At 63.9% G+C, this 27598-nt stretch overlaps 1 protein-coding gene across 2 annotated transcripts in view; it reads left to right on the forward strand.

Moving 5' to 3' along the window:
* Window positions 1-27598, forward strand: part of GYS2 (glycogen synthase 2) — a 75012-nt gene that overhangs the window by 25076 nt on the left and 22338 nt on the right. For both annotated transcript variants that reach the window (XM_048499525.1, XM_048499524.1), the window contains 2 exons: window positions 2289-2480; window positions 5327-5512. In XM_048499525.1, the coding sequence (XP_048355482.1) occupies window positions 2289-2480; window positions 5327-5512 (378 nt within the window). The remainder of the gene's footprint in view (window positions 1-2288; window positions 2481-5326; window positions 5513-27598) is intronic.

Here is a 27598-nt window from a genome sequence, read left to right on the forward strand (position 1 = left end):
CAGCAGCAAAACTGAGGCTTAGGCCTCTGTTGCTGGTGTTGAGTCAACATCACTTTCAGCAAGCACTGGATATGATGTCCTCAGATTGCCAGCAGTGTGGGGTGCTCTAGTATTTGGGCAAAAAACCCATGCTAGGCAGAAGTTGTTTTTAGCATCGAGTTTTTGCCCAAATACCAGAACATCCACACATTGCCAGTGACCTGATTACATCTATGAGTCACGCAACAGAGGTCTAGTCCCCAGTTTCCTGCTGCCTCTGGTGGGTGTCTAGCAACCCTATATCCAGTGGTGAGATTCAGCCTATTCGCACCAGTTCTGTAGAACGGGTAGCTAATTTTTTCTAGTTCAGAGAGCTGGTGGTAATCCTACCACTGAGTCCCACCACCGGAAGTTCACAACCGGTTGTTAACTTATTTGAATCCCACCACTGCCTATATCCCAAAAATCTTGTTGGTCCTAAGATACTGCGAGAGTCGAATCCAGCTGTTCCACCATTGAGGTTACCCTTTGAAACTAACAGCAACTTGTGAAAGTTAAGAGGTGATGTGACAGCCATGTTTTTGAAGGGGTGTCATGTTGGTGAGGGAGCAAGCTTGTTTTCTGCTGCTCCAGAGACTAGGACCAGGAGTCATGGGTTCAAGGTGAAGGAAAAGAGATTTCACCTAAACACCAGGAAACACTTCCTGACAGTAAGGTTTGTTTGACAGTAGAATGCACTTCTTATGTTCTAATGTTCTTATGTACCTCGGAATGTGGTGGCATCTCCTTTTGGGGGGGGCGTTTTAAACAGAGACTGGATGGCCATCTGTCAGGAGTGCTTTGCTTGTGTGTTCCTGCATTGTAGGGGGTTGGACTTGATGGCCCTTGGGGTCTCTTCCAACTCTATGATTCTATGGTAGGTTACAATGAAAGGTTGTGATGGGTCTCGGGTCACCTGGCAACTGGTCAGCCCAGGTCCTCCTCCAGCATTCTACTACACCACACCATCACACATCACAACACATAGGTGTGGTGAATTGGTGAGAGGGGTTGGGGGGTTCTTTTATGGAGTTGCACAACTGTGGAACCTGCTAAGGTGTGAAGCTACATGTTCTACTTACCTAGTCCTGAACTTAGGGATACCTGCCTCCAGGTGGGACCTCAGGTTCCCCTGGAATCTCCAGACTACAGATATCAGTTTTCCTGGAGAAAATTAATGCTGTTGAGAGTGGAATGGGGGGGGGGTATTTTTAGTGATGCAAATGAACTCCACCCAGAGATCCCTTACCTCTACAGGAGTCGACTGCATACTGTGCAGCTGTGGATAAGTATACATAGGGACTACAAAACAAAACATTCTAAAAAGAATGAAAGAACATGAAATGCACTAACAGCTAATCCAACCTGGGAAATCAGCAGTAGCTGAACATGCACTAAACCAAGCTGGACATTCTAAAGACACAGAAATTGCTCATAACTCCGACAGCTACTATGTCAAACTACATAGGGAAGCCATTGAAATCCACAAACACAGTGACAATTTAAAAAGAGAGAGAGTCTAAAAATCAACAAAACCTGGCTACCAGTACTAAAAAACACCAAAACCAAAAGCCAGAGACATTCAAAGGCAACTGTGAGTAAGCTCCACCGAGTGGCAAGGGATTTACAAACAGTAATCTGAGACCTAAGCCTCTGACGCCTGTGACATGTCAACATCACTTCTGGCAACTCTACCATAGAGTTTCTGCCCAACTACCAGAGCATCTTCACATTGCCAGTGCTGTGATGACATCACTTCTGGTGTGACGCCAACACCTAGACGTCAGTTTGCTGCCAGCAAGATCCATCCATCCTCTGCCAGTTACTTAGGGAATCCCTGACAACCTAGTGATTGAAGACTGAATCCTGTGGCATTCTGGGGGAAATGGAGGTGGCAGAGATGGCTCTTAGCAGACTTTAGGTCTGAAGTGTTTTTGTTTTGAAAGTTTGGTGTGCTTTTAAGCCCATTTCTCATACATCCTACCCTTCTAAGATACGCATGAAATGCATGAATTCCATTTTCTTGCAACGTTCTCAGTGGCTTGAGTGTTATAAGATACCCAATCTCCTGAACAGCTCTGATGTACTCTTTTGTGAAACTGTTGCAAATTTAATACTGGAAATTAGTAATTTTAACTGTATTTCTCAACCTTGTTTTGTTTTAAAATTTTGTCCTGTTTTATATGCCAATAAAGGCTTGTGTTGTTACATCCTGCCCTTCCCCCTGACTGAAGTGTAACCTTTCTCACATTTCTATTTTCATTGAACAGGTACATTTTGGCAGATGGCTGATAGAAGGGAACCCCTATGTGGTGCTGTTTGATATAGGATCAGCTGCTTGGAATCTGGATCGCTGGAAAGGGGAATTCTGGGATGCAAGCCACATTGGAATCCCATACCACGACCGAGAAGCCAACGATGCACTCATCTTTGGGTCGTTAACTGCCTGGTTTTTGAAAGAGGTATGTGCTGAAATGTGCAGATGGAATATCTATATCTGAAATTATCATCGGGAAGCTGTGCTTCCATTCCCCTTTTTTCCAGTGGTGAAGTACACATGTTAATATGCCTTGTGCTGAATCAGATCTTTGGCCCAACAAGGTCAGTATTGTCTACTCAGACCGGCAGCCGCTCTCCAGGGTCTCAGGCTGAGCTCTTTCATATCACCTACTGACTTGACCTTTGAACTGGGAAGTGAACCTTTTGCATGCAAAGTGAAGGTAGGCAACAACCAGGTGCAGGGCCTTTTCAGCTGTGGCCTCCCCGCTTTGGAATGCCATCCTCTTGGATGTTTGCCCAGTGCCTGATTTGTTGTGTTTCCAGCACTGGAGGCAAAGACCTATTTATTCCAGGCTCTGGGGTGAGAGTAATTCATTTCCTTTCCTCTCTGTTCTGTGCCATTTTGTTGCTTTTCATTTTCCGCCAATCAGTTGCTAGTTCTTTTCTTGTTGCGGGCACGTTTTGTGCTGCTTTCTCTTGACTGAGGTTTTAGTGCTGCAATTTTAATTATTTTAATACCTTGTAGAGGGTAGGATAGAAACTTCACAAATGATTGCATCGAGTGATGAATCCTCATCGGTGAGCATTGAACAAACTCCTGTTTGGCTATCGCTACAAACAGCTGTTAGATCGAAGTCTTAATTCTTAACCAGGAAGTAGCCTGGGCAACTTTTGGGGGGAGGGTAATTTTCGGCTTTAAAAAACTTCAAAAAATTCAGGAGAGCTTAAGAAAGCAGATAACCTGTGTTGGCTTTTTCAGCTTTCTTGAATTTTTTTTTGGGGGGGGGGGTTGAAACTGAACCCCCCAAATATAAGCCCCGCACAGTTGAATGCAGAGATTGGCTGACCTGGCCCATGCACTCAGCCGTGCAGTGCTCTGCCCTGCTTACCGAGTTGGAATCAGCTTCGCATGTGGAGCGGGAGGGTTGCCTGCAAAGATCGAGGTTCCTGACGTTTGCAGGCAGCCCTTCTGGCCTCCCCCACCCCCACCCCCACCCCCGCTTGCCAAATACAGCTGGCTTTGGGCCAAGCCCTGGATCTTCACCAATAATGAACACAGCGATTTCCACCAAAGGTCTTTATTGACAGACAGCAGAGCGGCCATAGAAGAAGCCAGTTCTGGGAACTGACTTCCAGAACACCCTTTTTATGCCCATTGGGGTGCCCCCCTTCCTCCCTTCCCCCAGGAATATCAAAGCAGAGCAGTACAGAACAAGAATGTAGGAGCCGTTAGTTCTCAAGGTCAGGTGGAGACATATCAAAGCAACTCGGCACTTGGGTGCAGTCTACTCCACTACACCTTACAAAGCACAGAGATTACAGGAAACCGAAAGTAGAGTGAAACCCATTAACATGACAGAAATCAAAGCCCCTTATGATGTTAGGAGGCCATCCTGACACTTTCCAAGCAGGGTGGGAGGGTGTCCTCCAGAGAAAATAAGAACATAAGAACTAGCCTGCTGAATCAGCCCAGAGTCCACTCTGCTACTCACAGTGGCCCACCAGGTGCCTTTGAGAGCTCACGTGTAGGATGTGAAAGCAATGGCCTTCTGCTGCTGCTGCTGCTCCTGAGCACCTGGTCTGCTAAGGCATTTGCCATCTTAGATCAAAGAGGATCAAGATTGGTAGCCATAGATCGACTTCTCCTCCATAAATCTGTCCAGGCCCTTTTTAAAGCAATCCAGGTGAGTGGCCATCACCACCTCCTGTGGCAGCGTATTCCAAACACCAATCACACGTTGTGTGAAGAAGTGTTTCCTTTTATGAGTCCTAATTCTTCCCCCCAGCATTTTCAATGGATGCCCCCTGGTTCTAGTATTGTGAGAAAGAGAGAAAAATTTCTCTCTGTCAACATTTTCTACCCCATGCATAATTTTATAGACTTCAATCATTCAAATCTTTTCAGGGGGCATTCATTGAAAATGCTGGGGAGGGGGGTTCACAATCAGGGTTCACAGAGTTCAGGGTTCACAATCTTTGTGGGCAACCCTGCTGGCCCCTCCTCGCTTATGATGTTGGAGCTGGCTTTGCGGGGGGGGGGGGTTGCCAGCAGAGATCAAAGTTCCCAATCTTCGCAGGCAGCTCTGCCGGCCCCCTCCCCAGTTTGCAAGGTAAGAACTGGCTTCACAAGGTGTGCGGGGGGGGGGGCTCCCTGTGGGATTGAGAACCTGTGAAGGATGGGGAATATCCCCAAGTAGCAGAGTTGCACAACACACTGGAACGCAGTAGGAACTCACACACACAGCAGCTCAGCTTCATAGAAGCGGTCCTACTTTTATTGTTCACAATGTTGTCCTCACAGACAAAGTGCTCTGCCAGGCAGTGGGGAGACCGGAGTCACACAGAGGCACATACAGTTCAGTCGTATATACATTTCTCTGTCCAATCACATTGCAGCTTCAACTAAGCCCAGAATGAGGCTGAGTCATCTGACAACTGTCAACTAGATTTTGCTGATCAGACACCAGTTTGACAGTGCTCTGACAGAACCTCCCAGCTCCACAGGAAAGCTGGAAAAGCTGAAATATATTCGGCTTTTTCAAAGCCAGGTTATTTTTAGAATTTCTTTGTCATTCAGATTTACTGCATGATCAGCCCTAACAGGAAATCTAAATTCTTAACCAGGAAGTCGTCATTCAGGCAAATGGAGGGGGTAGTAGCCCAAAGAGTCATTCACTTCTCAAACAAACTGCAGTTTGTTTGCGATGTCTGAGCAGAGCTCTAACATTCTTGAGTCTTTCAACTGTGGAGCAAAGGAAGCAATGAAATCATGTAACAATCATAATGGTACGTTTCGAACTCTTTGCAGCTGTCCGATCAGTTGGAAGACAAACCAAACATCGTTGCTCACTTCCACGAATGGCAAGCGGGGCCGGGACTGATCCTGTGTCGGTCTAGGAAGCTTCCCGTGGCCACGATCTTCACAACTCACGCCACGCTCTTGGGGAGGTACCTGTGTGCCGCCAGCATCGATTTCTACAACCACCTGGAACATGTAAGGAAAGCTGTGTTTTCCCCCCTTTCCTTTCGGCCCTTGCGGACAGGTCTTTCTGACTCTCTGTGCTGCTTATTGTCTGTTTTGCTTTCAGAGTTGTAGTGTGGATTTTTAAAGAAGCATTTATGATTATTTGCCAATTTAGAGTCCTAATTGCTATAGCAGGGTCTCCAATGCAGTGTCAATGGGTGCCACAGTGCTTGCTTATATTTTACCTGTAGCCTACCAAATGTTTTCAGAAAATGTGTAGGGCCCAGTGGAACTTTGTCCAGTATGGCTTCTGATTGACCACTGAAGGTCCAATTGGTTGTGGAGATTTGTATGCCCAAAAAGGCTTATTGATGATGGTTGTGGAGATTTAAAATGATGTTGCTTTGGCGGCAGTGGGCACCACAGGGTTGGTTTTATTCAGGCTCTCACTCCCCTTTCACAATGTGTTTAAATTCCCTTCTTCTTCACTGCAGGTGATATTCTATGTGTGGGAGGAGGGGCTCCACCTCCTGTGGCAGCCATTTTGTGCTTGCCTCTGCCTCTTGGGCAGCCATTTTGTGTTTGGATCCACCTCCTGCGGCAACCTTTTTGTGCTTGGTTCTGCCTCCTGTGGCAACCATTTAATGGTCTCACCATGACCATAGGTCAAAATTTCAAAGATAACCACAGTCTCATAGGAGCAGCAGTGGCGTAGGAGGTTAAGAGCTCGTGCATCTAATCTGGAGGAACAGGGTTTGATTCCCTGCTCTGCCGCCTGAGCTGTGGAGGCTTATCTGGGGAATTCAGATTAGCCTGTACACTCCCACACTCGCCATCTGGGTGACCTTGGGCTAGTCACAGCTTCTCGGAGCTCTCTCAGCCCCACCTACCTCACAGGGTGTTTGTTGTGAGGGGGGAAGCACAAGGAGATTGTAAGCCCCTTTGAGTCTCCTACAGGAGAGAAAAGGGTGATATAATTCCAAACTGCTGCTGCTGCTGCTGCTGCTGCTGCTCCTCCTCCTCCTCCTCCTCCTCCTCCTCCTCTTCTTCTTCTTCTTCTTCTTCTTCTTCTTCTTCTTCTTCTTCTTCTTCTTCTTCTTCTTCTTCTTCTTCAAAAAGGTCAGGGACCCCTACTGTATTGATTGTTGAATCTGGGCAAAATTTTAAAAGTTCAACGTCCTTTTCTCTTCCATTGTGGTCCTGTTCCACATTGCGGCCTCCTCAGAATGGCCACTTCACATTTTAAAAATGCTGGGAAGATCCCATCAGGGATCGCCCAATGTCACCATCTGGTTAGGCTCACAATTTTCCATTCCCCTGAATATTCAAAGTTCTGGCAAGTGGTGTACTTTAGGGAAATCTTTTTAGTCATACATTGGTAAACGACCTCCAGACATTTTGAGGGGGAGGAAAATCATCCTGTGCACCTGACACATTCCTGAGGCATAGCTGTGTTTGTGGGTTGCAAGCCAAGTGACAAAGAGTTTTGTGGCATCTCAACAGCCATTGGATTTATTGTTCGAAAGCTTTTATGAGCCAGAGTCCATGGATTGATACAGCCATGTTCTGGGATTGCGTTAGGCTTATTAGAATTACCTATCCCTAATGAAAAATGTTTGGAAGGGGCAAGGACAGAGCACCTTCCTTATGAGGAGAGGCTGCAGCGTTTGGGACTCTTTAGTTTGGAGAGGAGACGTCTGAGCGGGGATATGATTGAAGTCTGTAAAATTATGCGTGAGGTAGAAAATGTTTACAGAGAGACATTTTTCTCTCTTTCTCACAATAATAGAACCAGGGGGCATTCATTGAAAATGCTGGGGGGATGAATTAGGACTAATAAAAGGAAACACTTCTTCACGCAACGTGTGATTGGTGTTTGGAATATGCTGCCACAGGAGGTGGTGATGGCCACTAACCTGGATAGCTTTAAAAAGGGCTCGGACAGATTTATGGAGGAGAAGTCGATCTATGGCTACCAATCTTGATCCTCCTTGATCTCAGATTGCAAATGCCTTAGCAGACCAGGGCCTCAGGAGCAGCAGCCGCAGAAGGCCATTGCTTTCACCTCCTGCACGTGAGCTCCCAAAGGCACCTGGTGGGCCACTGCGAGAATGCTGGACTAGATGGACTCTGGTCTGATCCAGCAGGCTAGTTCTTATGTTCTTATGTTCAGAGTTCCTCTGTGGGTGGGTCGCTCACAGATCATCATTTGGGTTTGTATTTCTGTTTTTGCCTATGGTTTGGGAATGACTGTTCTGGACAACAGAGTTGTCCCAGAGAATTCAGATGTTGGCCCCCCCTGCTCAAAAATATCCAAATAAAAGTGCGTTCGGGCAGGCGACTGAGGTGGAACTAATGGGATGCGAGAAATCGTGGATGGTGCCCACACGGGAGGCTGACATTTAAAGAGTGTTGAGGCAAGAAACGATGCCGGATGGCTGTCACCGTGGCTGCCTTAGAGTTCTTCCTGACAATCACGAGTGTTTAGTAAGAGATCAGTTGTTTTAATGAGAGCCTCTCAGACTGTGAAAAGGTCACTCTGGCCCAAAAGCCCAACGAGAGCAGGGAAGGGGGAGTCAGACACTTGTTAAACAAACAATGGAGGGCAGGCAAATCTATGCAAGGTACCCTCGTCTTTGTCCCTCAACAGGAGATGAAGGTCAAGTGAGTGATTTGTCCAGTACTAAAAGACTGCTAGGCTCCAGGGCATTCTACTTTCTTCTAACCTTTTGGATGAGACAACCAGTTTTTTAAAGGGCAGATGTGTCTTGATTTCCCCGGCCCCGCTTTTGAAGTATGATTTATGATGGGTGCTTCTTCCCTTGTATGTTGTTGATATATGTGTTTTTAAACAAACACAGACACACACTCAGAACGGGATTGCTCTCTCTCTGCATTGTTGGCCTGTTATGCACTTGTGGTCTTCCTCGCACCGAGCACCTGTTCCGTTCTGGTTGGATTTTCTGTTACGCACACATTTTCCCCTCTTCGGAACTCACCGCGCCTTGGATCTGACTCTCCCAGCAATTTCTGAAACTGGTTAAAGTGCGACTTTTTGTCTGTTCTTTGTGGGGAAAGTGAAGGAGACAAGGGTGTGCTCAGCAGCGTGATGTGGCAGCCAAGAAATCCAATGCCATTCTGGGCTGCATCAGTAGTAGTGTCTAGATCGAGGGAGGTTATAGAACCACACTGTTCTGCATTGGTCAGACCTCACCTGGAATACTGAGTCCAGTTTGGGGCACCACATTTCAAGAAGGATATTGAGGAACAGGAACAGGTCTAGAGGAGGGCAACTATAATGGTAAAAGGTCTGGATTCCATGCCCTGTGAATAGAAGCCTAGGGAACTGGGTATGCATAGTCTGGAGAAGAGAAGGTAGAAGGATGATATGAAGAAGAAGAAGAAGAAGAAGAAGAAGAAGAAGAAGAAGAAGAAGAAGAAGAAGAAGAAGAAGAAGAAGAAGAAGAAGAAGAAGAAGAAGAAGAAGAAGAAGAAGAAGAAGAAGAAGAAGAGGAAGAGGAGGGAGGGAGGGAGGGAGGGAGGGAGGTGGAGGAGGGAGGAGGGAGGAGGAAGAGGAGGAGTGTGGATTTATATCCCCCCTTTCTCTCCTGTGAAGAGACGCAAAGGGACTTACAAACTCCTTTCCCTTCCCCCCACCCAACAACAAACACCCTGTGAGATGGGTGGGACTGAGAGAGCTCCGAGAAGCTGTGACTAGCCCAAGGTCACCCAGCTGGCATGTGTGGGAGTGCACAGGCTAATCTGAATTCCCCAGATAAGCCTCCACAGCTCAGGCAGCAGAGCGGGGAATCAAACCCAGTTCCTGCAGATTAGATACACAAGCTCTTAACCTCCTACGCCACTGCTGCTTAATATGATATCCATGTTTCAATATTTGAAGGGATGTCATGTTGAAAATGGAGCAAGCTTGTTTTCTTGTCAGGACAAGGAGTAATGGGTTCAAGGTACAGGAAAAGAGATTTTACCTAAACAGGAAAAACTTCCTAAGGTAAGGATTGTTCAACAGGAGAATACGCTACCTTGAAGAGCGGTAGAGTCTCCTTGGAGGTTTTTAAACAGAGGCTGGATGGCCATCTGTCAGAAGTGCTTTGATTGTATCTTCCTGCGTGGCTTGGGATTGGACTGAACGGCCCTTGTGGTCTCTTCCAACTCTATGATTCTATCTTCCTGTGGGTTTTCCTGCTCCTCCCTGCCTTTCCCCGCCCACACAGCAGGAGTTATACCCATTCTTTGGGCCACTGCTCAGAAGGGCTTCTATGAGGCTGGCTGTTCTGGGAAACGTTCCTTCCCCCCTGTGGTGGCCGAACCCCTCCCCCTCCTCCCGTCTTGGCAGAGCACTGCCTCTCCTAGTGCTTCCTGAGCTGGCCAAGATACCATCAGCAGCCCTTCTTGCTTCCCCCTCCCCCACTCTGACTACAACTAATGCCAATACTTGCAATATGAAGTGTCTAAATCAGTGATGGCGAACCTATGGCACGGGTGCCAGAGGTGGCACTCAGAGCCCTCTCTGTGGGCACGCGCAAACAGAGTCCTCCCCCCACACATCTAGGCTGGCCTGGGTCACTGGGCTTGATTATTAGCATTAAACCTAAGTCCTAATTTTGGGGAAGCAGTGTAGGTAACCCTGTTAAGCGCTGTTAAACCCCACTGATTTTCATGCAAAGAACTAAAGCGCAATCCTTTACCTGGGAGCAAGCTCAGCAATAGGGCTTGCTTCTGAGTAAACCTTCCTAAGGTCGTGATACACCCATTGGAAGAGTTGCATGGTTGCTTCAAAGCAAAGCCACTGACTACAAAACAAAGCCACCAAGCTTACTCCTGAGTAACGCACGCCTTGGAGCTAACCATTTTTTCTAAACTAAAACCTCCGTATTCGGGTTAAATTGCCGTGTTGGCACTTTGCAATAAATAAGTGGGTTTGGGGTTGCAATTTGGACACTCGGCCTCGAAAAGGTTCGCCATCACTGGTATAAATGGTGTAGACAATTGAAGAATCACTGGTATATAACAAAACCAAAAACCAAAAACATCCCAATACAATGCATCAGATCAAAGAAGGACACAAGTGTGTGCCAATATAAGCATCAGGAGCATGTAGACATCAGTCCATGCAAGTACAGAGGTGGGTGCCCAGTTAAGTGCCCATTTATTCACGCTTGACAATCACGGGCAGACAAATGCCAGACATTTAGAATCACGTAAAGTTAAAGATTCTCTGGTTTGAAATGCCTTGTCTGTCTAGGCCCGTGGTGGCGAACCTTTGGCACTCCAGATGTTATGGACTACAATTCCCATCAGCCCCTGCCAGCATGGTCAATTGGCCATGCTGGCAGGGTGGGGGGTGGGGGGGGGGGGGGGTGGGGTCGGGGGGGGGGGGGACGGGGGGGGGGGGGGGGGGGGGGGGGGGGGGGGGGGCGGGGTGGGGGGGGGGGGGGGTGGGGGGTGGGGGGGGGGGGGGGGGGGGTGGGGGGGGGGTGGGGGCGGGGGGGGGGGGGGGTGGGGGAGTGTTGGAAAGGGGTGGGGGAGCGGGGGGGGGGGGGGGAGGGGGGGGGGGGGGGGGGGGGGGGGGGGGGTGGGGGGGAGGGGGGGTGGGGGGGGGGGGGGGTGGGGGGGGGGGGGGGTGGGGGGGGGGGGGGGTGGGGGGGGGGGGGGGTGGGGGGGGGGGGGGGTGGGGGGGGGGGGGGGTGGGGGGGGGGGGGGGTGGGGGGGGGGGGGGGTGGGGGGGGGGGGGGGTGGGGGGGGGGGGGGGTGGGGGGGGGGGGGGGTGGGGGGGGGGGGGGGTGGGGGGGGGGGGGGGTGGGGGGGGGGGGGGGTGGGGGGGGGGGGGGGTGGGGGGGGGGGGGGGTGGGGGGGGGGGGGGGTGGGGGGGGGGGGGGGTGGGGGGGGGGGGGGGTGGGGGGGGGGGGGGGTGGGGGGGGGGGGGGGTGGGGGGGGGGGGGGGTGGGGGGGGGGGGGGGTGGGGGGGGGGGGGGGTGGGGGGGGGGGGGGGTGGGGGGGGGGGGGGGTGGGGGGGGGGGGGGGTGGGGGGGGGGGGGGGTGGGGGGGGGGGGGGGTGGGGGGGGGGGGGGGTGGGGGGGGGGGGGGGTGGGGGGGGGGGGGGGTGGGGGGGGGGGGGGGTGGGGGGGGGGGGGGGTGGGGGGGGGGGGGGGTGGGGGGGGGGGGGGGTGGGGGGGGGGGGGGGTGGGGGGGGGGGGGGGTGGGGGGGGGGGGGGGTGGGGGGGGGGGGGGGTGGGGGGGGGGGGGGGTGGGGGGGGGGGGGGGTGGGGGGGGGGGGGGGTGGGGGGGGGGGGGGGTGGGGGGGGGGGGGGGTGGGGGGGGGGGGGGGTGGGGGGGGGGGGGGGTGGGGGGGGGGGGGGGTGGGGGGGGGGGGGGGTGGGGGGGGGGGGGGGTGGGGGGGGGGGGGGGTGGGGGGGGGGGGGGGTGGGGGGGGGGGGGGGTGGGGGGGGGGGGGGGTGGGGGGGGGGGGGGGTGGGGGGGGGGGGGGGTGGGGGGGGGGGGGGGTGGGGGGGGGGGGGGGTGGGGGGGGGGGGGGGTGGGGGGGGGGGGGGGTGGGGGGGGGGGGGGGTGGGGGGGGGGGGGGGTGGGGGGGGGGGGGGGTGGGGGGGGGGGGGGGTGGGGGGGGGGGGGGGTGGGGGGGGGGGGGGGTGGGGGGGGGGGGGGGTGGGGGGGGGGGGGGGTGGGGGGGGGGGGGGGTGGGGGGGGGGGGGGGTGGGGGGGGGGGGGGGTGGGGGGGGGGGGGGGTGGGGGGGGGGGGGGGTGGGGGGGGGGGGGGGTGGGGGGGGGGGGGGGTGGGGGGGGGGGGGGGTGGGGGGGGGGGGGGGTGGGGGGGGGGGGGGGTGGGGGGGGGGGGGGGTGGGGGGGGGGGGGGGTGGGGGGGGGGGGGGGTGGGGGGGGGGGGGGGTGGGGGGGGGGGGGGGTGGGGGGGGGGGGGGGTGGGGGGGGGGGGGGGTGGGGGGGGGGGGGGGTGGGGGGGGGGGGGGGTGGGGGGGGGGGGGGGTGGGGGGGGGGGGGGGTGGGGGGGGGGGGGGGTGGGGGGGGGGGGGGGTGGGGGGGGGGGGGGGTGGGGGGGGGGGGGGGTGGGGGGGGGGGGGGGTGGGGGGGGGGGGGGGTGGGGGGGGGGGGGGGTGGGGGGGGGGGGGGGTGGGGGGGGGGGGGGGTGGGGGGGGGGGGGGGTGGGGGGGGGGGGGGGTGGGGGGGGGGGGGGGTGGGGGGGGGGGGGGGTGGGGGGGGGGGGGGGTGGGGGGGGGGGGGGGTGGGGGGGGGGGGGGGTGGGGGGGGGGGGGGGTGGGGGGGGGGGGGGGTGGGGGGGGGGGGGGGTGGGGGGGGGGGGGGGTGGGGGGGGGGGGGGGTGGGGGGGGGGGGGGGTGGGGGGGGGGGGGGGTGGGGGGGGGGGGGGGTGGGGGGGGGGGGGGGTGGGGGGGGGGGGGGGTGGGGGGGGGGGGGGGTGGGGGGGGGGGGGGGTGGGGGGGGGGGGGGGTGGGGGGGGGGGGGGGTGGGGGGGGGGGGGGGTGGGGGGGGGGGGGGGTGGGGGGGGGGGGGGGTGGGGGGGGGGGGGGGTGGGGGGGGGGGGGGGTGGGGGGGGGGGGGGGTGGGGGGGGGGGGGGGTGGGGGGGGGGGGGGGTGGGGGGGGGGGGGGGTGGGGGGGGGGGGGGGTGGGGGGGGGGGGGGGTGGGGGGGGGGGGGGGTGGGGGGGGGGGGGGGTGGGGGGGGGGGGGGGTGGGGGGGGGGGGGGGTGGGGGGGGGGGGGGGTGGGGGGGGGGGGGGGTGGGGGGGGGGGGGGGTGGGGGGGGGGGGGGGTGGGGGGGGGGGGGGGTGGGGGGGGGGGGGGGTGGGGGGGGGGGGGGGTGGGGGGGGGGGGGGGTGGGGGGGGGGGGGGGTGGGGGGGGGGGGGGGTGGGGGGGGGGGGGGGTGGGGGGGGGGGGGGGTGGGGGGGGGGGGGGGTGGGGGGGGGGGGGGGTGGGGGGGGGGGGGGGTGGGGGGGGGGGGGGGTGGGGGGGGGGGGGGGTGGGGGGGGGGGGGGGTGGGGGGGGGGGGGGGTGGGGGGGGGGGGGGGTGGGGGGGGGGGGGGGTGGGGGGGGGGGGGGGTGGGGGGGGGGGGGGGTGGGGGGGGGGGGGGGTGGGGGGGGGGGGGGGTGGGGGGGGGGGGGGGTGGGGGGGGGGGGGGGTGGGGGGGGGGGGGGGTGGGGGGGGGGGGGGGTGGGGGGGGGGGGGGGTGGGGGGGGGGGGGGGTGGGGGGGGGGGGGGGTGGGGGGGGGGGGGGGTGGGGGGGGGGGGGGGTGGGGGGGGGGGGGGGTGGGGGGGGGGGGGGGTGGGGGGGGGGGGGGGTGGGGGGGGGGGGGGGTGGGGGGGGGGGGGGGTGGGGGGGGGGGGGGGTGGGGGGGGGGGGGGGTGGGGGGGGGGGGGGGTGGGGGGGGGGGGGGGTGGGGGGGGGGGGGGGTGGGGGGGGGGGGGGGTGGGGGGGGGGGGGGGTGGGGGGGGGGGGGGGTGGGGGGGGGGGGGGGTGGGGGGGGGGGGGGGTGGGGGGGGGGGGGGGTGGGGGGGGGGGGGGGTGGGGGGGGGGGGGGGTGGGGGGGGGGGGGGGTGGGGGGGGGGGGGGGTGGGGGGGGGGGGGGGTGGGGGGGGGGGGGGGTGGGGGGGGGGGGGGGTGGGGGGGGGGGGGGGTGGGGGGGGGGGGGGGTGGGGGGGGGGGGGGGTGGGGGGGGGGGGGGGTGGGGGGGGGGGGGGGTGGGGGGGGGGGGGGGTGGGGGGGGGGGGGGGTGGGGGGGGGGGGGGGTGGGGGGGGGGGGGGGTGGGGGGGGGGGGGGGTGGGGGGGGGGGGGGGTGGGGGGGGGGGGGGGTGGGGGGGGGGGGGGGTGGGGGGGGGGGGGGGTGGGGGGGGGGGGGGGTGGGGGGGGGGGGGGGTGGGGGGGGGGGGGGGTGGGGGGGGGGGGGGGTGGGGGGGGGGGGGGGTGGGGGGGGGGGGGGGTGGGGGGGGGGGGGGGTGGGGGGGGGGGGGGGTGGGGGGGGGGGGGGGTGGGGGGGGGGGGGGGTGGGGGGGGGGGGGGGTGGGGGGGGGGGGGGGTGGGGGGGGGGGGGGGTGGGGGGGGGGGGGGGTGGGGGGGGGGGGGGGTGGGGGGGGGGGGGGGTGGGGGGGGGGGGGGGTGGGGGGGGGGGGGGGTGGGGGGGGGGGGGGGTGGGGGGGGGGGGGGGTGGGGGGGGGGGGGGGTGGGGGGGGGGGGGGGTGGGGGGGGGGGGGGGTGGGGGGGGGGGGGGGTGGGGGGGGGGGGGGGTGGGGGGGGGGGGGGGTGGGGGGGGGGGGGGGTGGGGGGGGGGGGGGGTGGGGGGGGGGGGGGGTGGGGGGGGGGGGGGGTGGGGGGGGGGGGGGGTGGGGGGGGGGGGGGGTGGGGGGGGGGGGGGGTGGGGGGGGGGGGGGGTGGGGGGGGGGGGGGGTGGGGGGGGGGGGGGGTGGGGGGGGGGGGGGGTGGGGGGGGGGGGGGGTGGGGGGGGGGGGGGGTGGGGGGGGGGGGGGGTGGGGGGGGGGGGGGGTGGGGGGGGGGGGGGGTGGGGGGGGGGGGGGGTGGGGGGGGGGGGGGGTGGGGGGGGGGGGGGGTGGGGGGGGGGGGGGGTGGGGGGGGGGGGGGGTGGGGGGGGGGGGGGGTGGGGGGGGGGGGGGGTGGGGGGGGGGGGGGGTGGGGGGGGGGGGGGGTGGGGGGGGGGGGGGGTGGGGGGGGGGGGGGGTGGGGGGGGGGGGGGGTGGGGGGGGGGGGGGGTGGGGGGGGGGGGGGGTGGGGGGGGGGGGGGGTGGGGGGGGGGGGGGGTGGGGGGGGGGGGGGGTGGGGGGGGGGGGGGGTGGGGGGGGGGGGGGGTGGGGGGGGGGGGGGGTGGGGGGGGGGGGGGGTGGGGGGGGGGGGGGGTGGGGGGGGGGGGGGGTGGGGGGGGGGGGGGGTGGGGGGGGGGGGGGGTGGGGGGGGGGGGGGGTGGGGGGGGGGGGGGGTGGGGGGGGGGGGGGGTGGGGGGGGGGGGGGGTGGGGGGGGGGGGGGGTGGGGGGGGGGGGGGGTGGGGGGGGGGGGGGGTGGGGGGGGGGGGGGGTGGGGGGGGGGGGGGGTGGGGGGGGGGGGGGGTGGGGGGGGGGGGGGGTGGGGGGGGGGGGGGGTGGGGGGGGGGGGGGGTGGGGGGGGGGGGGGGTGGGGGGGGGGGGGGGTGGGGGGGGGGGGGGGTGGGGGGGGGGGGGGGTGGGGGGGGGGGGGGGTGGGGGGGGGGGGGGGTGGGGGGGGGGGGGGGTGGGGGGGGGGGGGGGTGGGGGGGGGGGGGGGTGGGGGGGGGGGGGGGTGGGGGGGGGGGGGGGTGGGGGGGGGGGGGGGTGGGGGGGGGGGGGGGTGGGGGGGGGGGGGGGTGGGGGGGGGGGGGGGTGGGGGGGGGGGGGGGTGGGGGGGGGGGGGGGTGGGGGGGGGGGGGGGTGGGGGGGGGGGGGGGTGGGGGGGGGGGGGGGTGGGGGGGGGGGGGGGTGGGGGGGGGGGGGGGTGGGGGGGGGGGGGGGTGGGGGGGGGGGGGGGTGGGGGGGGGGGGGGGTGGGGGGGGGGGGGGGTGGGGGGGGGGGGGGGTGGGGGGGGGGGGGGGTGGGGGGGGGGGGGGGTGGGGGGGGGGGGGGGTGGGGGGGGGGGGGGGTGGGGGGGGGGGGGGGTGGGGGGGGGGGGGGGTGGGGGGGGGGGGGGGTGGGGGGGGGGGGGGGTGGGGGGGGGGGGGGGTGGGGGGGGGGGGGGGTGGGGGGGGGGGGGGGTGGGGGGGGGGGGGGGTGGGGGGGGGGGGGGGTGGGGGGGGGGGGGGGTGGGGGGGGGGGGGGGTGGGGGGGGGGGGGGGTGGGGGGGGGGGGGGGTGGGGGGGGGGGGGGGTGGGGGGGGGGGGGGGTGGGGGGGGGGGGGGGTGGGGGGGGGGGGGGGTGGGGGGGGGGGGGGGTGGGGGGGGGGGGGGGTGGGGGGGGGGGGGGGTGGGGGGGGGGGGGGGTGGGGGGGGGGGGGGGTGGGGGGGGGGGGGGGTGGGGGGGGGGGGGGGTGGGGGGGGGGGGGGGTGGGGGGGGGGGGGGGTGGGGGGGGGGGGGGGTGGGGGGGGGGGGGGGTGGGGGGGGGGGGGGGTGGGGGGGGGGGGGGGTGGGGGGGGGGGGGGGTGGGGGGGGGGGGGGGTGGGGGGGGGGGGGGGTGGGGGGGGGGGGGGGTGGGGGGGGGGGGGGGTGGGGGGGGGGGGGGGTGGGGGGGGGGGGGGGTGGGGGGGGGGGGGGGTGGGGGGGGGGGGGGGTGGGGGGGGGGGGGGGTGGGGGGGGGGGGGGGTGGGGGGGGGGGGGGGTGGGGGGGGGGGGGGGTGGGGGGGGGGGGGGGTGGGGGGGGGGGGGGGTGGGGGGGGGGGGGGGTGGGGGGGGGGGGGGGTGGGGGGGGGGGGGGGTGGGGGGGGGGGGGGGTGGGGGGGGGGGGGGGTGGGGGGGGGGGGGGGTGGGGGGGGGGGGGGGTGGGGGGGGGGGGGGGTGGGGGGGGGGGGGGGTGGGGGGGGGGGGGGGTGGGGGGGGGGGGGGGTGGGGGGGGGGGGGGGTGGGGGGGGGGGGGGGTGGGGGGGGGGGGGGGTGGGGGGGGGGGGGGGTGGGGGGGGGGGGGGGTGGGGGGGGGGGGGGGTGGGGGGGGGGGGGGGTGGGGGGGGGGGGGGGTGGGGGGGGGGGGGGGTGGGGGGGGGGGGGGGTGGGGGGGGGGGGGGGTGGGGGGGGGGGGGGGTGGGGGGGGGGGGGGGTGGGGGGGGGGGGGGGTGGGGGGGGGGGGGGGTGGGGGGGGGGGGGGGTGGGGGGGGGGGGGGGTGGGGGGGGGGGGGGGTGGGGGGGGGGGGGGGTGGGGGGGGGGGGGGGTGGGGGGGGGGGGGGGTGGGGGGGGGGGGGGGTGGGGGGGGGGGGGGGTGGGGGGGGGGGGGGGTGGGGGGGGGGGGGGGTGGGGGGGGGGGGGGGTGGGGGGGGGGGGGGGTGGGGGGGGGGGGGGGTGGGGGGGGGGGGGGGTGGGGGGGGGGGGGGGTGGGGGGGGGGGGGGGTGGGGGGGGGGGGGGGTGGGGGGGGGGGGGGGTGGGGGGGGGGGGGGGTGGGGGGGGGGGGGGGTGGGGGGGGGGGGGGGTGGGGGGGGGGGGGGGTGGGGGGGGGGGGGGGTGGGGGGGGGGGGGGGTGGGGGGGGGGGGGGGTGGGGGGGGGGGGGGGTGGGGGGGGGGGGGGGTGGGGGGGGGGGGGGGTGGGGGGGGGGGGGGGTGGGGGGGGGGGGGGGTGGGGGGGGGGGGGGGTGGGGGGGGGGGGGGGTGGGGGGGGGGGGGGGTGGGGGGGGGGGGGGGTGGGGGGGGGGGGGGGTGGGGGGGGGGGGGGGTGGGGGGGGGGGGGGGTGGGGGGGGGGGGGGGTGGGGGGGGGGGGGGGTGGGGGGGGGGGGGGGTGGGGGGGGGGGGGGGTGGGGGGGGGGGGGGGTGGGGGGGGGGGGGGGTGGGGGGGGGGGGGGGTGGGGGGGGGGGGGGGTGGGGGGGGGGGGGGGTGGGGGGGGGGGGGGGTGGGGGGGGGGGGGGGTGGGGGGGGGGGGGGGTGGGGGGGGGGGGGGGTGGGGGGGGGGGGGGGTGGGGGGGGGGGGGGGTGGGGGGGGGGGGGGGTGGGGGGGGGGGGGGGTGGGGGGGGGGGGGGGTGGGGGGGGGGGGGGGTGGGGGGGGGGGGGGGTGGGGGGGGGGGGGGGTGGGGGGGGGGGGGGGTGGGGGGGGGGGGGGGTGGGGGGGGGGGGGGGTGGGGGGGGGGGGGGGTGGGGGGGGGGGGGGGTGGGGGGGGGGGGGGGTGGGGGGGGGGGGGGGTGGGGGGGGGGGGGGGTGGGGGGGGGGGGGGGTGGGGGGGGGGGGGGGTGGGGGGGGGGGGGGGTGGGGGGGGGGGGGGGTGGGGGGGGGGGGGGGTGGGGGGGGGGGGGGGTGGGGGGGGGGGGGGGTGGGGGGGGGGGGGGGTGGGGGGGGGGGGGGGTGGGGGGGGGGGGGGGTGGGGGGGGGGGGGGGTGGGGGGGGGGGGGGGTGGGGGGGGGGGGGGGTGGGGGGGGGGGGGGGTGGGGGGGGGGGGGGGTGGGGGGGGGGGGGGGTGGGGGGGGGGGGGGGTGGGGGGGGGGGGGGGTGGGGGGGGGGGGGGGTGGGGGGGGGGGGGGGTGGGGGGGGGGGGGGGTGGGGGGGGGGGGGGGTGGGGGGGGGGGGGGGTGGGGGGGGGGGGGGGTGGGGGGGGGGGGGGGTGGGGGGGGGGGGGGGTGGGGGGGGGGGGGGGTGGGGGGGGGGGGGGGTGGGGGGGGGGGGGGGTGGGGGGGGGGGGGGGTGGGGGGGGGGGGGGGTGGGGGGGGGGGGGGGTGGGGGGGGGGGGGGGTGGGGGGGGGGGGGGGTGGGGGGGGGGGGGGGTGGGGGGGGGGGGGGGTGGGGGGGGGGGGGGGTGGGGGGGGGGGGGGGTGGGGGGGGGGGGGGGTGGGGGGGGGGGGGGGTGGGGGGGGGGGGGGGTGGGGGGGGGGGGGGGTGGGGGGGGGGGGGGGTGGGGGGGGGGGGGGGTGGGGGGGGGGGGGGGTGGGGGGGGGGGGGGGTGGGGGGGGGGGGGGGTGGGGGGGGGGGGGGGTGGGGGGGGGGGGGGGTGGGGGGGGGGGGGGGTGGGGGGGGGGGGGGGTGGGGGGGGGGGGGGGTGGGGGGGGGGGGGGGTGGGGGGGGGGGGGGGTGGGGGGGGGGGGGGGTGGGGGGGGGGGGGGGTGGGGGGGGGGGGGGGTGGGGGGGGGGGGGGGTGGGGGGGGGGGGGGGTGGGGGGGGGGGGGGGTGGGGGGGGGGGGGGGTGGGGGGGGGGGGGGGTGGGGGGGGGGGGGGGTGGGGGGGGGGGGGGGTGGGGGGGGGGGGGGGTGGGGGGGGGGGGGGGTGGGGGGGGGGGGGGGTGGGGGGGGGGGGGGGTGGGGGGGGGGGGGGGTGGGGGGGGGGGGGGGTGGGGGGGGGGGGGGGTGGGGGGGGGGGGGGGTGGGGGGGGGGGGGGGTGGGGGGGGGGGGGGGTGGGGGGGGGGGGGGGTGGGGGGGGGGGGGGGTGGGGGGGGGGGGGGGTGGGGGGGGGGGGGGGTGGGGGGGGGGGGGGGTGGGGGGGGGGGGGGGTGGGGGGGGGGGGGGGTGGGGGGGGGGGGGGGTGGGGGGGGGGGGGGGTGGGGGGGGGGGGGGGTGGGGGGGGGGGGGGGTGGGGGGGGGGGGGGGTGGGGGGGGGGGGGGGTGGGGGGGGGGGGGGGTGGGGGGGGGGGGGGGTGGGGGGGGGGGGGGGTGGGGGGGGGGGGGGGTGGGGGGGGGGGGGGGTGGGGGGGGGGGGGGGTGGGGGGGGGGGGGGGTGGGGGGGGGGGGGGGTGGGGGGGGGGGGGGGTGGGGGGGGGGGGGGGTGGGGGGGGGGGGGGGTGGGGGGGGGGGGGGGTGGGGGGGGGGGGGGGTGGGGGGGGGGGGGGGTGGGGGGGGGGGGGGGTGGGGGGGGGGGGGGGTGGGGGGGGGGGGGGGTGGGGGGGGGGGGGGGTGGGGGGGGGGGGGGGTGGGGGGGGGGGGGGGTGGGGGGGGGGGGGGGTGGGGGGGGGGGGGGGTGGGGGGGGGGGGGGGTGGGGGGGGGGGGGGGTGGGGGGGGGGGGGGGTGGGGGGGGGGGGGGGTGGGGGGGGGGGGGGGTGGGGGGGGGGGGGGGTGGGGGGGGGGGGGGGTGGGGGGGGGGGGGGGTGGGGGGGGGGGGGGGTGGGGGGGGGGGGGGGTGGGGGGGGGGGGGGGTGGGGGGGGGGGGGGGTGGGGGGGGGGGGGGGTGGGGGGGGGGGGGGGTGGGGGGGGGGGGGGGTGGGGGGGGGGGGGGGTGGGGGGGGGGGGGGGTGGGGGGGGGGGGGGGTGGGGGGGGGGGGGGGTGGGGGGGGGGGGGGGTGGGGGGGGGGGGGGGTGGGGGGGGGGGGGGGTGGGGGGGGGGGGGGGTGGGGGGGGGGGGGGGTGGGGGGGGGGGGGGGTGGGGGGGGGGGGGGGTGGGGGGGGGGGGGGGTGGGGGGGGGGGGGGGTGGGGGGGGGGGGGGGTGGGGGGGGGGGGGGGTGGGGGGGGGGGGGGGTGGGGGGGGGGGGGGGTGGGGGGGGGGGGGGGTGGGGGGGGGGGGGGGTGGGGGGGGGGGGGGGTGGGGGGGGGGGGGGTTGGGGGGGGGGGGGGGTGGGGGGGGGGGGGGGTGGGGGGGGGGGGGGGTGGGGGGGGGGGGGGGTGGGGGGGAGGGGGGGTGGGGGGGGGGGGCAGGTTGGGGGGGGGGGGGTGTGGGGGGGGGGGGGGGGGGGGGGGGGGGGGGGTGCGGGGGGGGGGGGGTGGGGGGGGGGGGGGGTGGGGGGCGGCACGGCGGCAGTCTCTGCGCAGGGGAAGGGGGCGAAATCCCACGCTGCCCAGGAAGGGGCGTGGAGCCGCACCACAGGCTCTAAAGAGCCGTTTGCGGCTCGCGAGCCGCAGGTTCCCGACCCCTGGTATAGCCAAATCAGCCAAATCCCCGATTCAGTATACCCATGAGGCTCCCTTTAAACACCCCCAAATCCATTGGAGTGCCTGAATCACGATTCGGATTTGTGCATTCAAATTTGGATTCGGCTCGCATTTGGGCAGCTTGAATTGAGCCAGAATACAAGCCAAATCAGCCGAATCAAGCCCGAAAGTCAGCGTAGTATAGTGGTTAGAATATTAAACTAGGATACAGGAGACTTGTGTTTGAATCTCTACTGTGCAGGGAAACTTGATGGTGACCTTGGGCCAGTGTGTGTGTGTGTGTGTCCTTCTCTACCTCTAACTGTAGTTGTGAGGATAAAATATGCCACTGCAGTGTTCTAGCATTCATTCAAAACACTGTGGTTAAACCATAAAGTTTTTTGGCTGATGATATGGCATCACTAGTAACTTGATGACATCACTTCTGGTCATGACTGGAAGTGATGTCACTGCATTGCAAGTGGCATTGGTAGGTTGCTAGTGTACAAATGCATGCAGAAGTTCCCAGGTTCAGTCCCCAGAAGGAGGGCACAAGGAAGGTTTAAGCTGTTTCAGTTTCTCTTCAAGTGGAAAACAGGGTCTCAATATCTAAATAGTAATAGAAACTATATCTACAGAATACTATAGGCCCAAGAATACAGAAGTGGTCCATTATCATTCTAAAAGGCAAAATAAATGTAACTCTCTAAACCAGGTCATGTTTCTATTGCCGAGGTCCCAGCAAAGTGGTTACCATGGGGCCATGCCATGGAGTTGTTCAACCAAATGATTTCAGCTAGAGAGGAGGGGGTCCAATTAGCCCTCCCCTCTCATTGGCCGTTTCCGCACGGCCACGCTGGGGGTTGGGTCGGCGTACATGACGCTGACCCAACCCCCCCAGGACCGTTTGCACGAACGGTCCCGGTAACTAAAGGGAAGACGGCGCCGTGGAGCACCGTCGTCCGATCAACCTACCTTCTCTGTGACCGTCCAGCGTGTCACCAAGGCCAGGGGACACAGCCCCCTGCCCTGCGTGACTGCTCCGGAGTCGCAGGGCAGGGGGGGCGTGTCCCCAGGCCTCGGCGACGCGCCGGACGGTCGCAGAGAAGGTAGGTCGATCGGGCAAAGGGGGGAGGGATGGCGCCTTCCAGCCGCTGCCGTTTGCACGGCAGCGGCTGGAAGCCACCGTTTTCTAACAACCTCGCTTAGGGAGCAAGGTGGGGAAATGGCGGCTTCACGCCACTGGGGAGGAGCGAGGGTGGCGCGGCTGCGAAGCAGCTGCGCCCCCCATGCGAACAGCTCCCTGGGGACGGCGTTTTTGCTGTCCCCAGGGCGCTATATTTGGCCCGTGCGGAAAGGGCCATTGTCACTGCCTCTGAGCTGAGAGGCCCTTGAAGCACCACTAGGACACGAGCCCACCAGGAAATTTCCCAGTGAGTGAAAAGACTTTTGGAGGAGTAATCCATATTATAATATAAACATACTGGTGAAAAATGCCATCAAGTCATAGCTGACTGATAGTGATCCCATAGGATTTTCAAGACAGCAGATCAACTGAGATGGTTTGCCGTGGCCTGCCTCTGTGTGGCTGCTCTGGGCTTCCGTAGTGATCTCCTACCCAATTACTAACCAAGCCCGAGCCTGCTTGCTTCCAATATCTGATGAGATCTGGCCAGCTTGGGTCATCCAGGTCATGACTTGGCAACATTTAGCAACCCATCAAGTGATAAATCCCAAATAAGCTTGCTATAAGATGGAATTCCGAACGCGTCTGAATTTGACTTCACTCCAACAGTTGGTAGGGATGAGAAGGTTCGTTGGCTGGTTACAGCCTCCAGACAAATGATGGAGGGAACCCACCGAGGCATAAGCCCTATTATAGGTTTTCATTACATAAGTTCCAATCAACCTGGCCTTCAACTCAACTTAAGACTCTTAGAACCCGAGGCTATCAGGCCAGCCTTCCAGGAACGAGACCGGGAGGTTTCTCTCGCAACCTTTTAAAGTACGGCCAAAGGACAGCCATCCTTTACAGCCTTGGTAAGCGGTTCACGGGGGGAATCCTTGTGGGTGTCAAATAATGGTGTGAAGAAGGACATGTCTGGTTTACAATTAGAAATCTGATTCCTACTGATAAAGAGGATTAAGATGCCCCTCCTTACTGTCTAAGTCTCTGTGGCCTCTGGCTCATAATAGCACACTGGTCTTGGGAACAAACGTCTGTGAGAAGATTTTGGGAGAGGCATAGGTTAAGGTGCCCTCTCCTGTTCTTCTCATACCTTTACCTTCTTTCTTCTGAGACTAACCCCCATCACCTCTTCGAGGAAGATTGCCCTGGGCCTTCTATCCAAGGGTCATTTCCAGTGGGGGGATCCAAAACATTTAGTAACAGATTCCCTCACCAGCCCACCCTCAGCAAAGGGGGCAGAGGCATACGTAGGCAAACCTGAGCCCTGGGCAAAACCTGAGTTGGATGCCCCCCCATGGGCAGCCACCCCACCACACCCCCCCCCCCCCGAAAATTTTTGGACCAGGTCATTTCTAAATCATTATCACATTATAGAAAATGCCCCAACTCACAAATCTGAACACAGCAATGGTGAAACACACAGGTTCTTTGATAGAGACTGGTGAGATAAAAGGTACAAAACACTGAGGATCAATGAATTGCAGTACCTGAAAGGGATTAACCCAGTTCAGGGAGTTACATTATTAGTAGCAATTGCCATATGGAACCTTCACGTTCAAAGGCAGTATGCCTCTTGGGGAGGCGAAGGCGTGGAGATGGAAAAGCGGACCCAATTAGTAACCCCCTCTCGGCACACACAAATAATTAGTAACCCACTCTCGGGAACTGGTGAGAACCTGCTGGATCCCACCTCTGGTCATTTCCTTCCTATTTTTCCTATCCAAGGGTCATTTCTTTCCTATTCCTGGATTTTCTGGTTATTTTGAAGTTAGAACCTTCATGTACTTAAGATTGAATTACACTTTTTCAATGGTTTTGCTGGGTCATTTGATAAGGATCCCTTTTTCAGACCGGCTCTGTCCCTACCCCCTTTAGTCGGTGAGCCCCTTGGAACATATCCTTTTGCAATACTCTTATGTGTACCAACTCAGGCTAAAACAGATTGTGGTCCACGTTTTCTCGAGCAACTTTAGAGCAAAAGGTTTGAGTCCTTCTAGAGGACTCTGACCCTCAATGTTTTGTTGCTCTTTTTTAGAAGCTGCAGAGAAGAGTTGACAGGAGGTGCTTTGCAACATATGGGTTTTATTTAAGTTTCATGATTTTATTGTTCAAGACCTTGGTCTGGGAACAAAGAAGGAAGGAAGGAAGGAAGGAAGTTTTGATTCCCCACTCCTCCACATGAGCTGCAGTCTCAAATAGGGTGAACGGAATTTGTCTCCCTGCTCATACACATGAAGACTACTGAGTGATCTTGGGTTAGTCACAGTTCTCCAGAGCTCTCGTAGCCTAAGGTGACCAGATTGTCACCTTTTAAAACCGGGAATGGAGGTGGGTGTGCGCGGGCGCGTGTGCGGGCGGCCGCAGGAGCGCACTGCCTTTTGGGGTGCTCCCCTGATTCCCGCCTTGTGACAGGGCGAAAAATGGGAGCACCCCAGAAGGCAGTGTGGCAGCGCGGGAGGCTGCCGCACTGCCTTCTGGGGCACTACCCTGTTTCGGAGCGCCCCAGAAGGCAAAATCGAGACAGGTACAAAACCTCGCGGGCTGCGGGACAGATTGGTGTAAGGCGGGACTGTCCCACCAAAAGCAGGACATCTGGTCACCTTATCTTAGCCCCACCTACTTCACAAGGTGTCTGTTGTGGGGAAAAGAATGGAAAGGAGTTTATAAGCTGGTTTGTAACTCCTTATAGTTGAGAAAAATGGGATAATAATAATCTTCTACTCCTTCTCTGGGCCTCTGGTGCTGGTGACTTGCTCAAAGCAGGTAGCCAGGCTTGGAGGACCCAGGGTGGCATAGCCCTTGGCAGGAGTACCTTGATGTTAGCCCTTGATGCCAGCCCTGGAACTTTCAGGAAGGAAAAAGTGCATCACTGCCTGTGATTGTCAAAGAAAGACAAGTCACTGGAGGGGGGAGGGAAACTATTTTGGTGGATTTGTAAAGAGTTGGCCCAGTTCCGTGGGGCCTTCAAGAATGAGATGTTCCGCCAGGCCTACAGTTTAGGATGACAAAAATGTATATGCCTAACACCGTAGGCCAGCCAGTATCATGGATCCCCTCTCTGTTTGCCACCCAGTCCCTCAACCTGCCAGCCCTCTTGATTGAATCTGGGCTGCCAATAGCTGTTGTAACCCAAAGGCACCTGGTGGACCACTGCGAGTAGCAGAGTGCTGGACTAGATGGACTCTGGTCTGATCCAGCAGGCTAGTTCTTATGTTCTTATCCCCTGTTGTTGTTGTTTTGCAAGGTCATTATTTATTTTAATCCAGGGGGCTTATTTGAATGTTCTGCCTTTTTGTAGTTTAACTGTAACACATCAAAATTATCTATTAGTGATTTTAAAAGCCTTAATTATTGCCATGTGAGCTTGTTGTGCGCCCCTCTGAGTCCTACTGGAGAGGGGGAGGGCAGGATAGAAATACAAACAATGAATCAACAAACAAATAAACTTTGCATTGCGTATCAGACACTATGGGGCATGGGAGAAGATGTTCTCTCCCTCTTCCTCAAACTTCACCCTAGGTACTTAACGAGCTGGACGGAAGAGGAAGAAGGGAGGGGCAATGGCTTAGTGATAGAGCATCTGCTTTGCATATGGAAAGTCCAGATTCAATCCCCAGCACCTCCAATTAAAAGGATCAAGTAGGAGGTGACATGAAATACCTTTGAGGCCTAGAGATCTCCTGGAGACCATCCCAATAAGGGGATTGCAATTGGACGATAGACTACATAATTATTGCCACTTAATTAGAGTTAAACATTCTGCCATATTGTAGAGATTTGTAAAGGATAATGGCAGTGACCATTTGAACTCCCTGATTGGATTCCATCCATTTCTCCTATCAGATTCGGCTATACTTCTCTTCTGGGTCACCTTTCCTTTCCCTTTCTTAGGATGCTGAACTAGGTGGACCACTGATCTGATCTAGCAGGGCTCTTCTTTATTTCTTTGACTGCTGGACTAGGTGGACCATTGGTTTGAACCAGCAGGGCTCTTCTGTTGTTGGATACTGAACTGGATGATCTTGTTATATTCTTAAGATGCTGCAGTAGATGGTCCACTGGTCTGATCCGGCAGGGCTTTTCTTATGTTCTTAGGATGCTGCAGTAGATGGACCCCTGGACTGATCCAGCAGGGTATCATCTGGAGACTGTCCTAATGATTTTACCTGAGTTTGATGAAGTTTGGTTCAGGGTGCCTCATCCCCCATTGTTTCTAATGGGAGATAACAGGAGATGAGGCTACCCCTTTGAGGGTCCATAACTTTGGACCCTCAAAGGGGTAGCCCCATCTCCTGTTATCTCCCATTAGAAATAATGGGGGATGGGGCACCCTCTTTGGGGTCCATACCTTTGGACCCCCTGAACCAAACTTCACCAAACTTGGCTGGTATCATCAGGAGAGTCTCCGAATGATGCCCTGAAATGTTGGTGTCACTAGCTTTAGAAGTGTACCCCCTGCAGGCCAAAATGCAAAAAAATCACAAAAAATCAGACCCGAATTTTTTGAGTATACTCGAATATTCAGGTATATCTGAATATGTTATTTGTCTTATTCGGGCATACACATTATTTTATGCCTGAATAAATCCGAATCTGAATTTTACTGAATTTCTAGGGTATTGACCGAGCCTAGCCACAATGCTGGAAGGTTGAGGGGTGTTCTTGCTCAGAAAGAGCTCTGAATGATATATGTAGTGAGAGCTCTGGTTAAATGAGTTCTGTCTAGTCAGAACAAGGTCAACAGATGTGTCTGTTGTCTGGTAGTATCCAGAGAGCTCTGTGGAAGTGGGACTGGAGGATCAGATAAACAGAATCTGGCTTCAAAGCTGTATACAATGTTGATATGTGGATTTGCAAATAAAGAGCGGGGAATATAAGATTATATGTATGCATGAAGCTTAGCAGGAAGTGTTTCTAAGGTAGATAGTTCAGGTTTAATTAAAATAAGATTTATTTGTGTTGTTTTTGTAACTGTGAATAGGTGTGCATTTAAGTCTGGTAAAGAAGGGATATTGTTTTTATGTTATGGACATATACACTAATGATTTGAATATGCTGTATTTTTAATATTTGTTGAAATAAATACAAATTTAATAGTAAAAAAGAGTTCCTTCATAAATATAAAAAACTATTTGACACATCACAAGAAAAAGAAATATGATGGATTACAAAATTTTGTCTTGGAATATTAACAGACTTAACTCATTAGAAAAAAGGAGGACGGTTTTTCATTAAAAAACAACAAAGTTGGATATTATATGCCTACAAGAGACACACATTTCTTTTTTTACTCCTATTAGTTGGGCTAATTCTGTTTTAAGCGGTTGTTTAATATCTTGACCCTCACACTCAGGCTCTAAAATGTAGGGAATCCTCTCTGTGTGGATATTCCAACATAGCAAGTTGGTGTCGAAATTTCTCATTTTCTTCCTCAAGGTGC

Source organism: Sphaerodactylus townsendi, linkage group LG06 (assembly GCF_021028975.2).
Source record: "Sphaerodactylus townsendi isolate TG3544 linkage group LG06, MPM_Stown_v2.3, whole genome shotgun sequence".
NCBI lineage: Eukaryota > Metazoa > Chordata > Lepidosauria > Squamata > Sphaerodactylidae > Sphaerodactylus > Sphaerodactylus townsendi.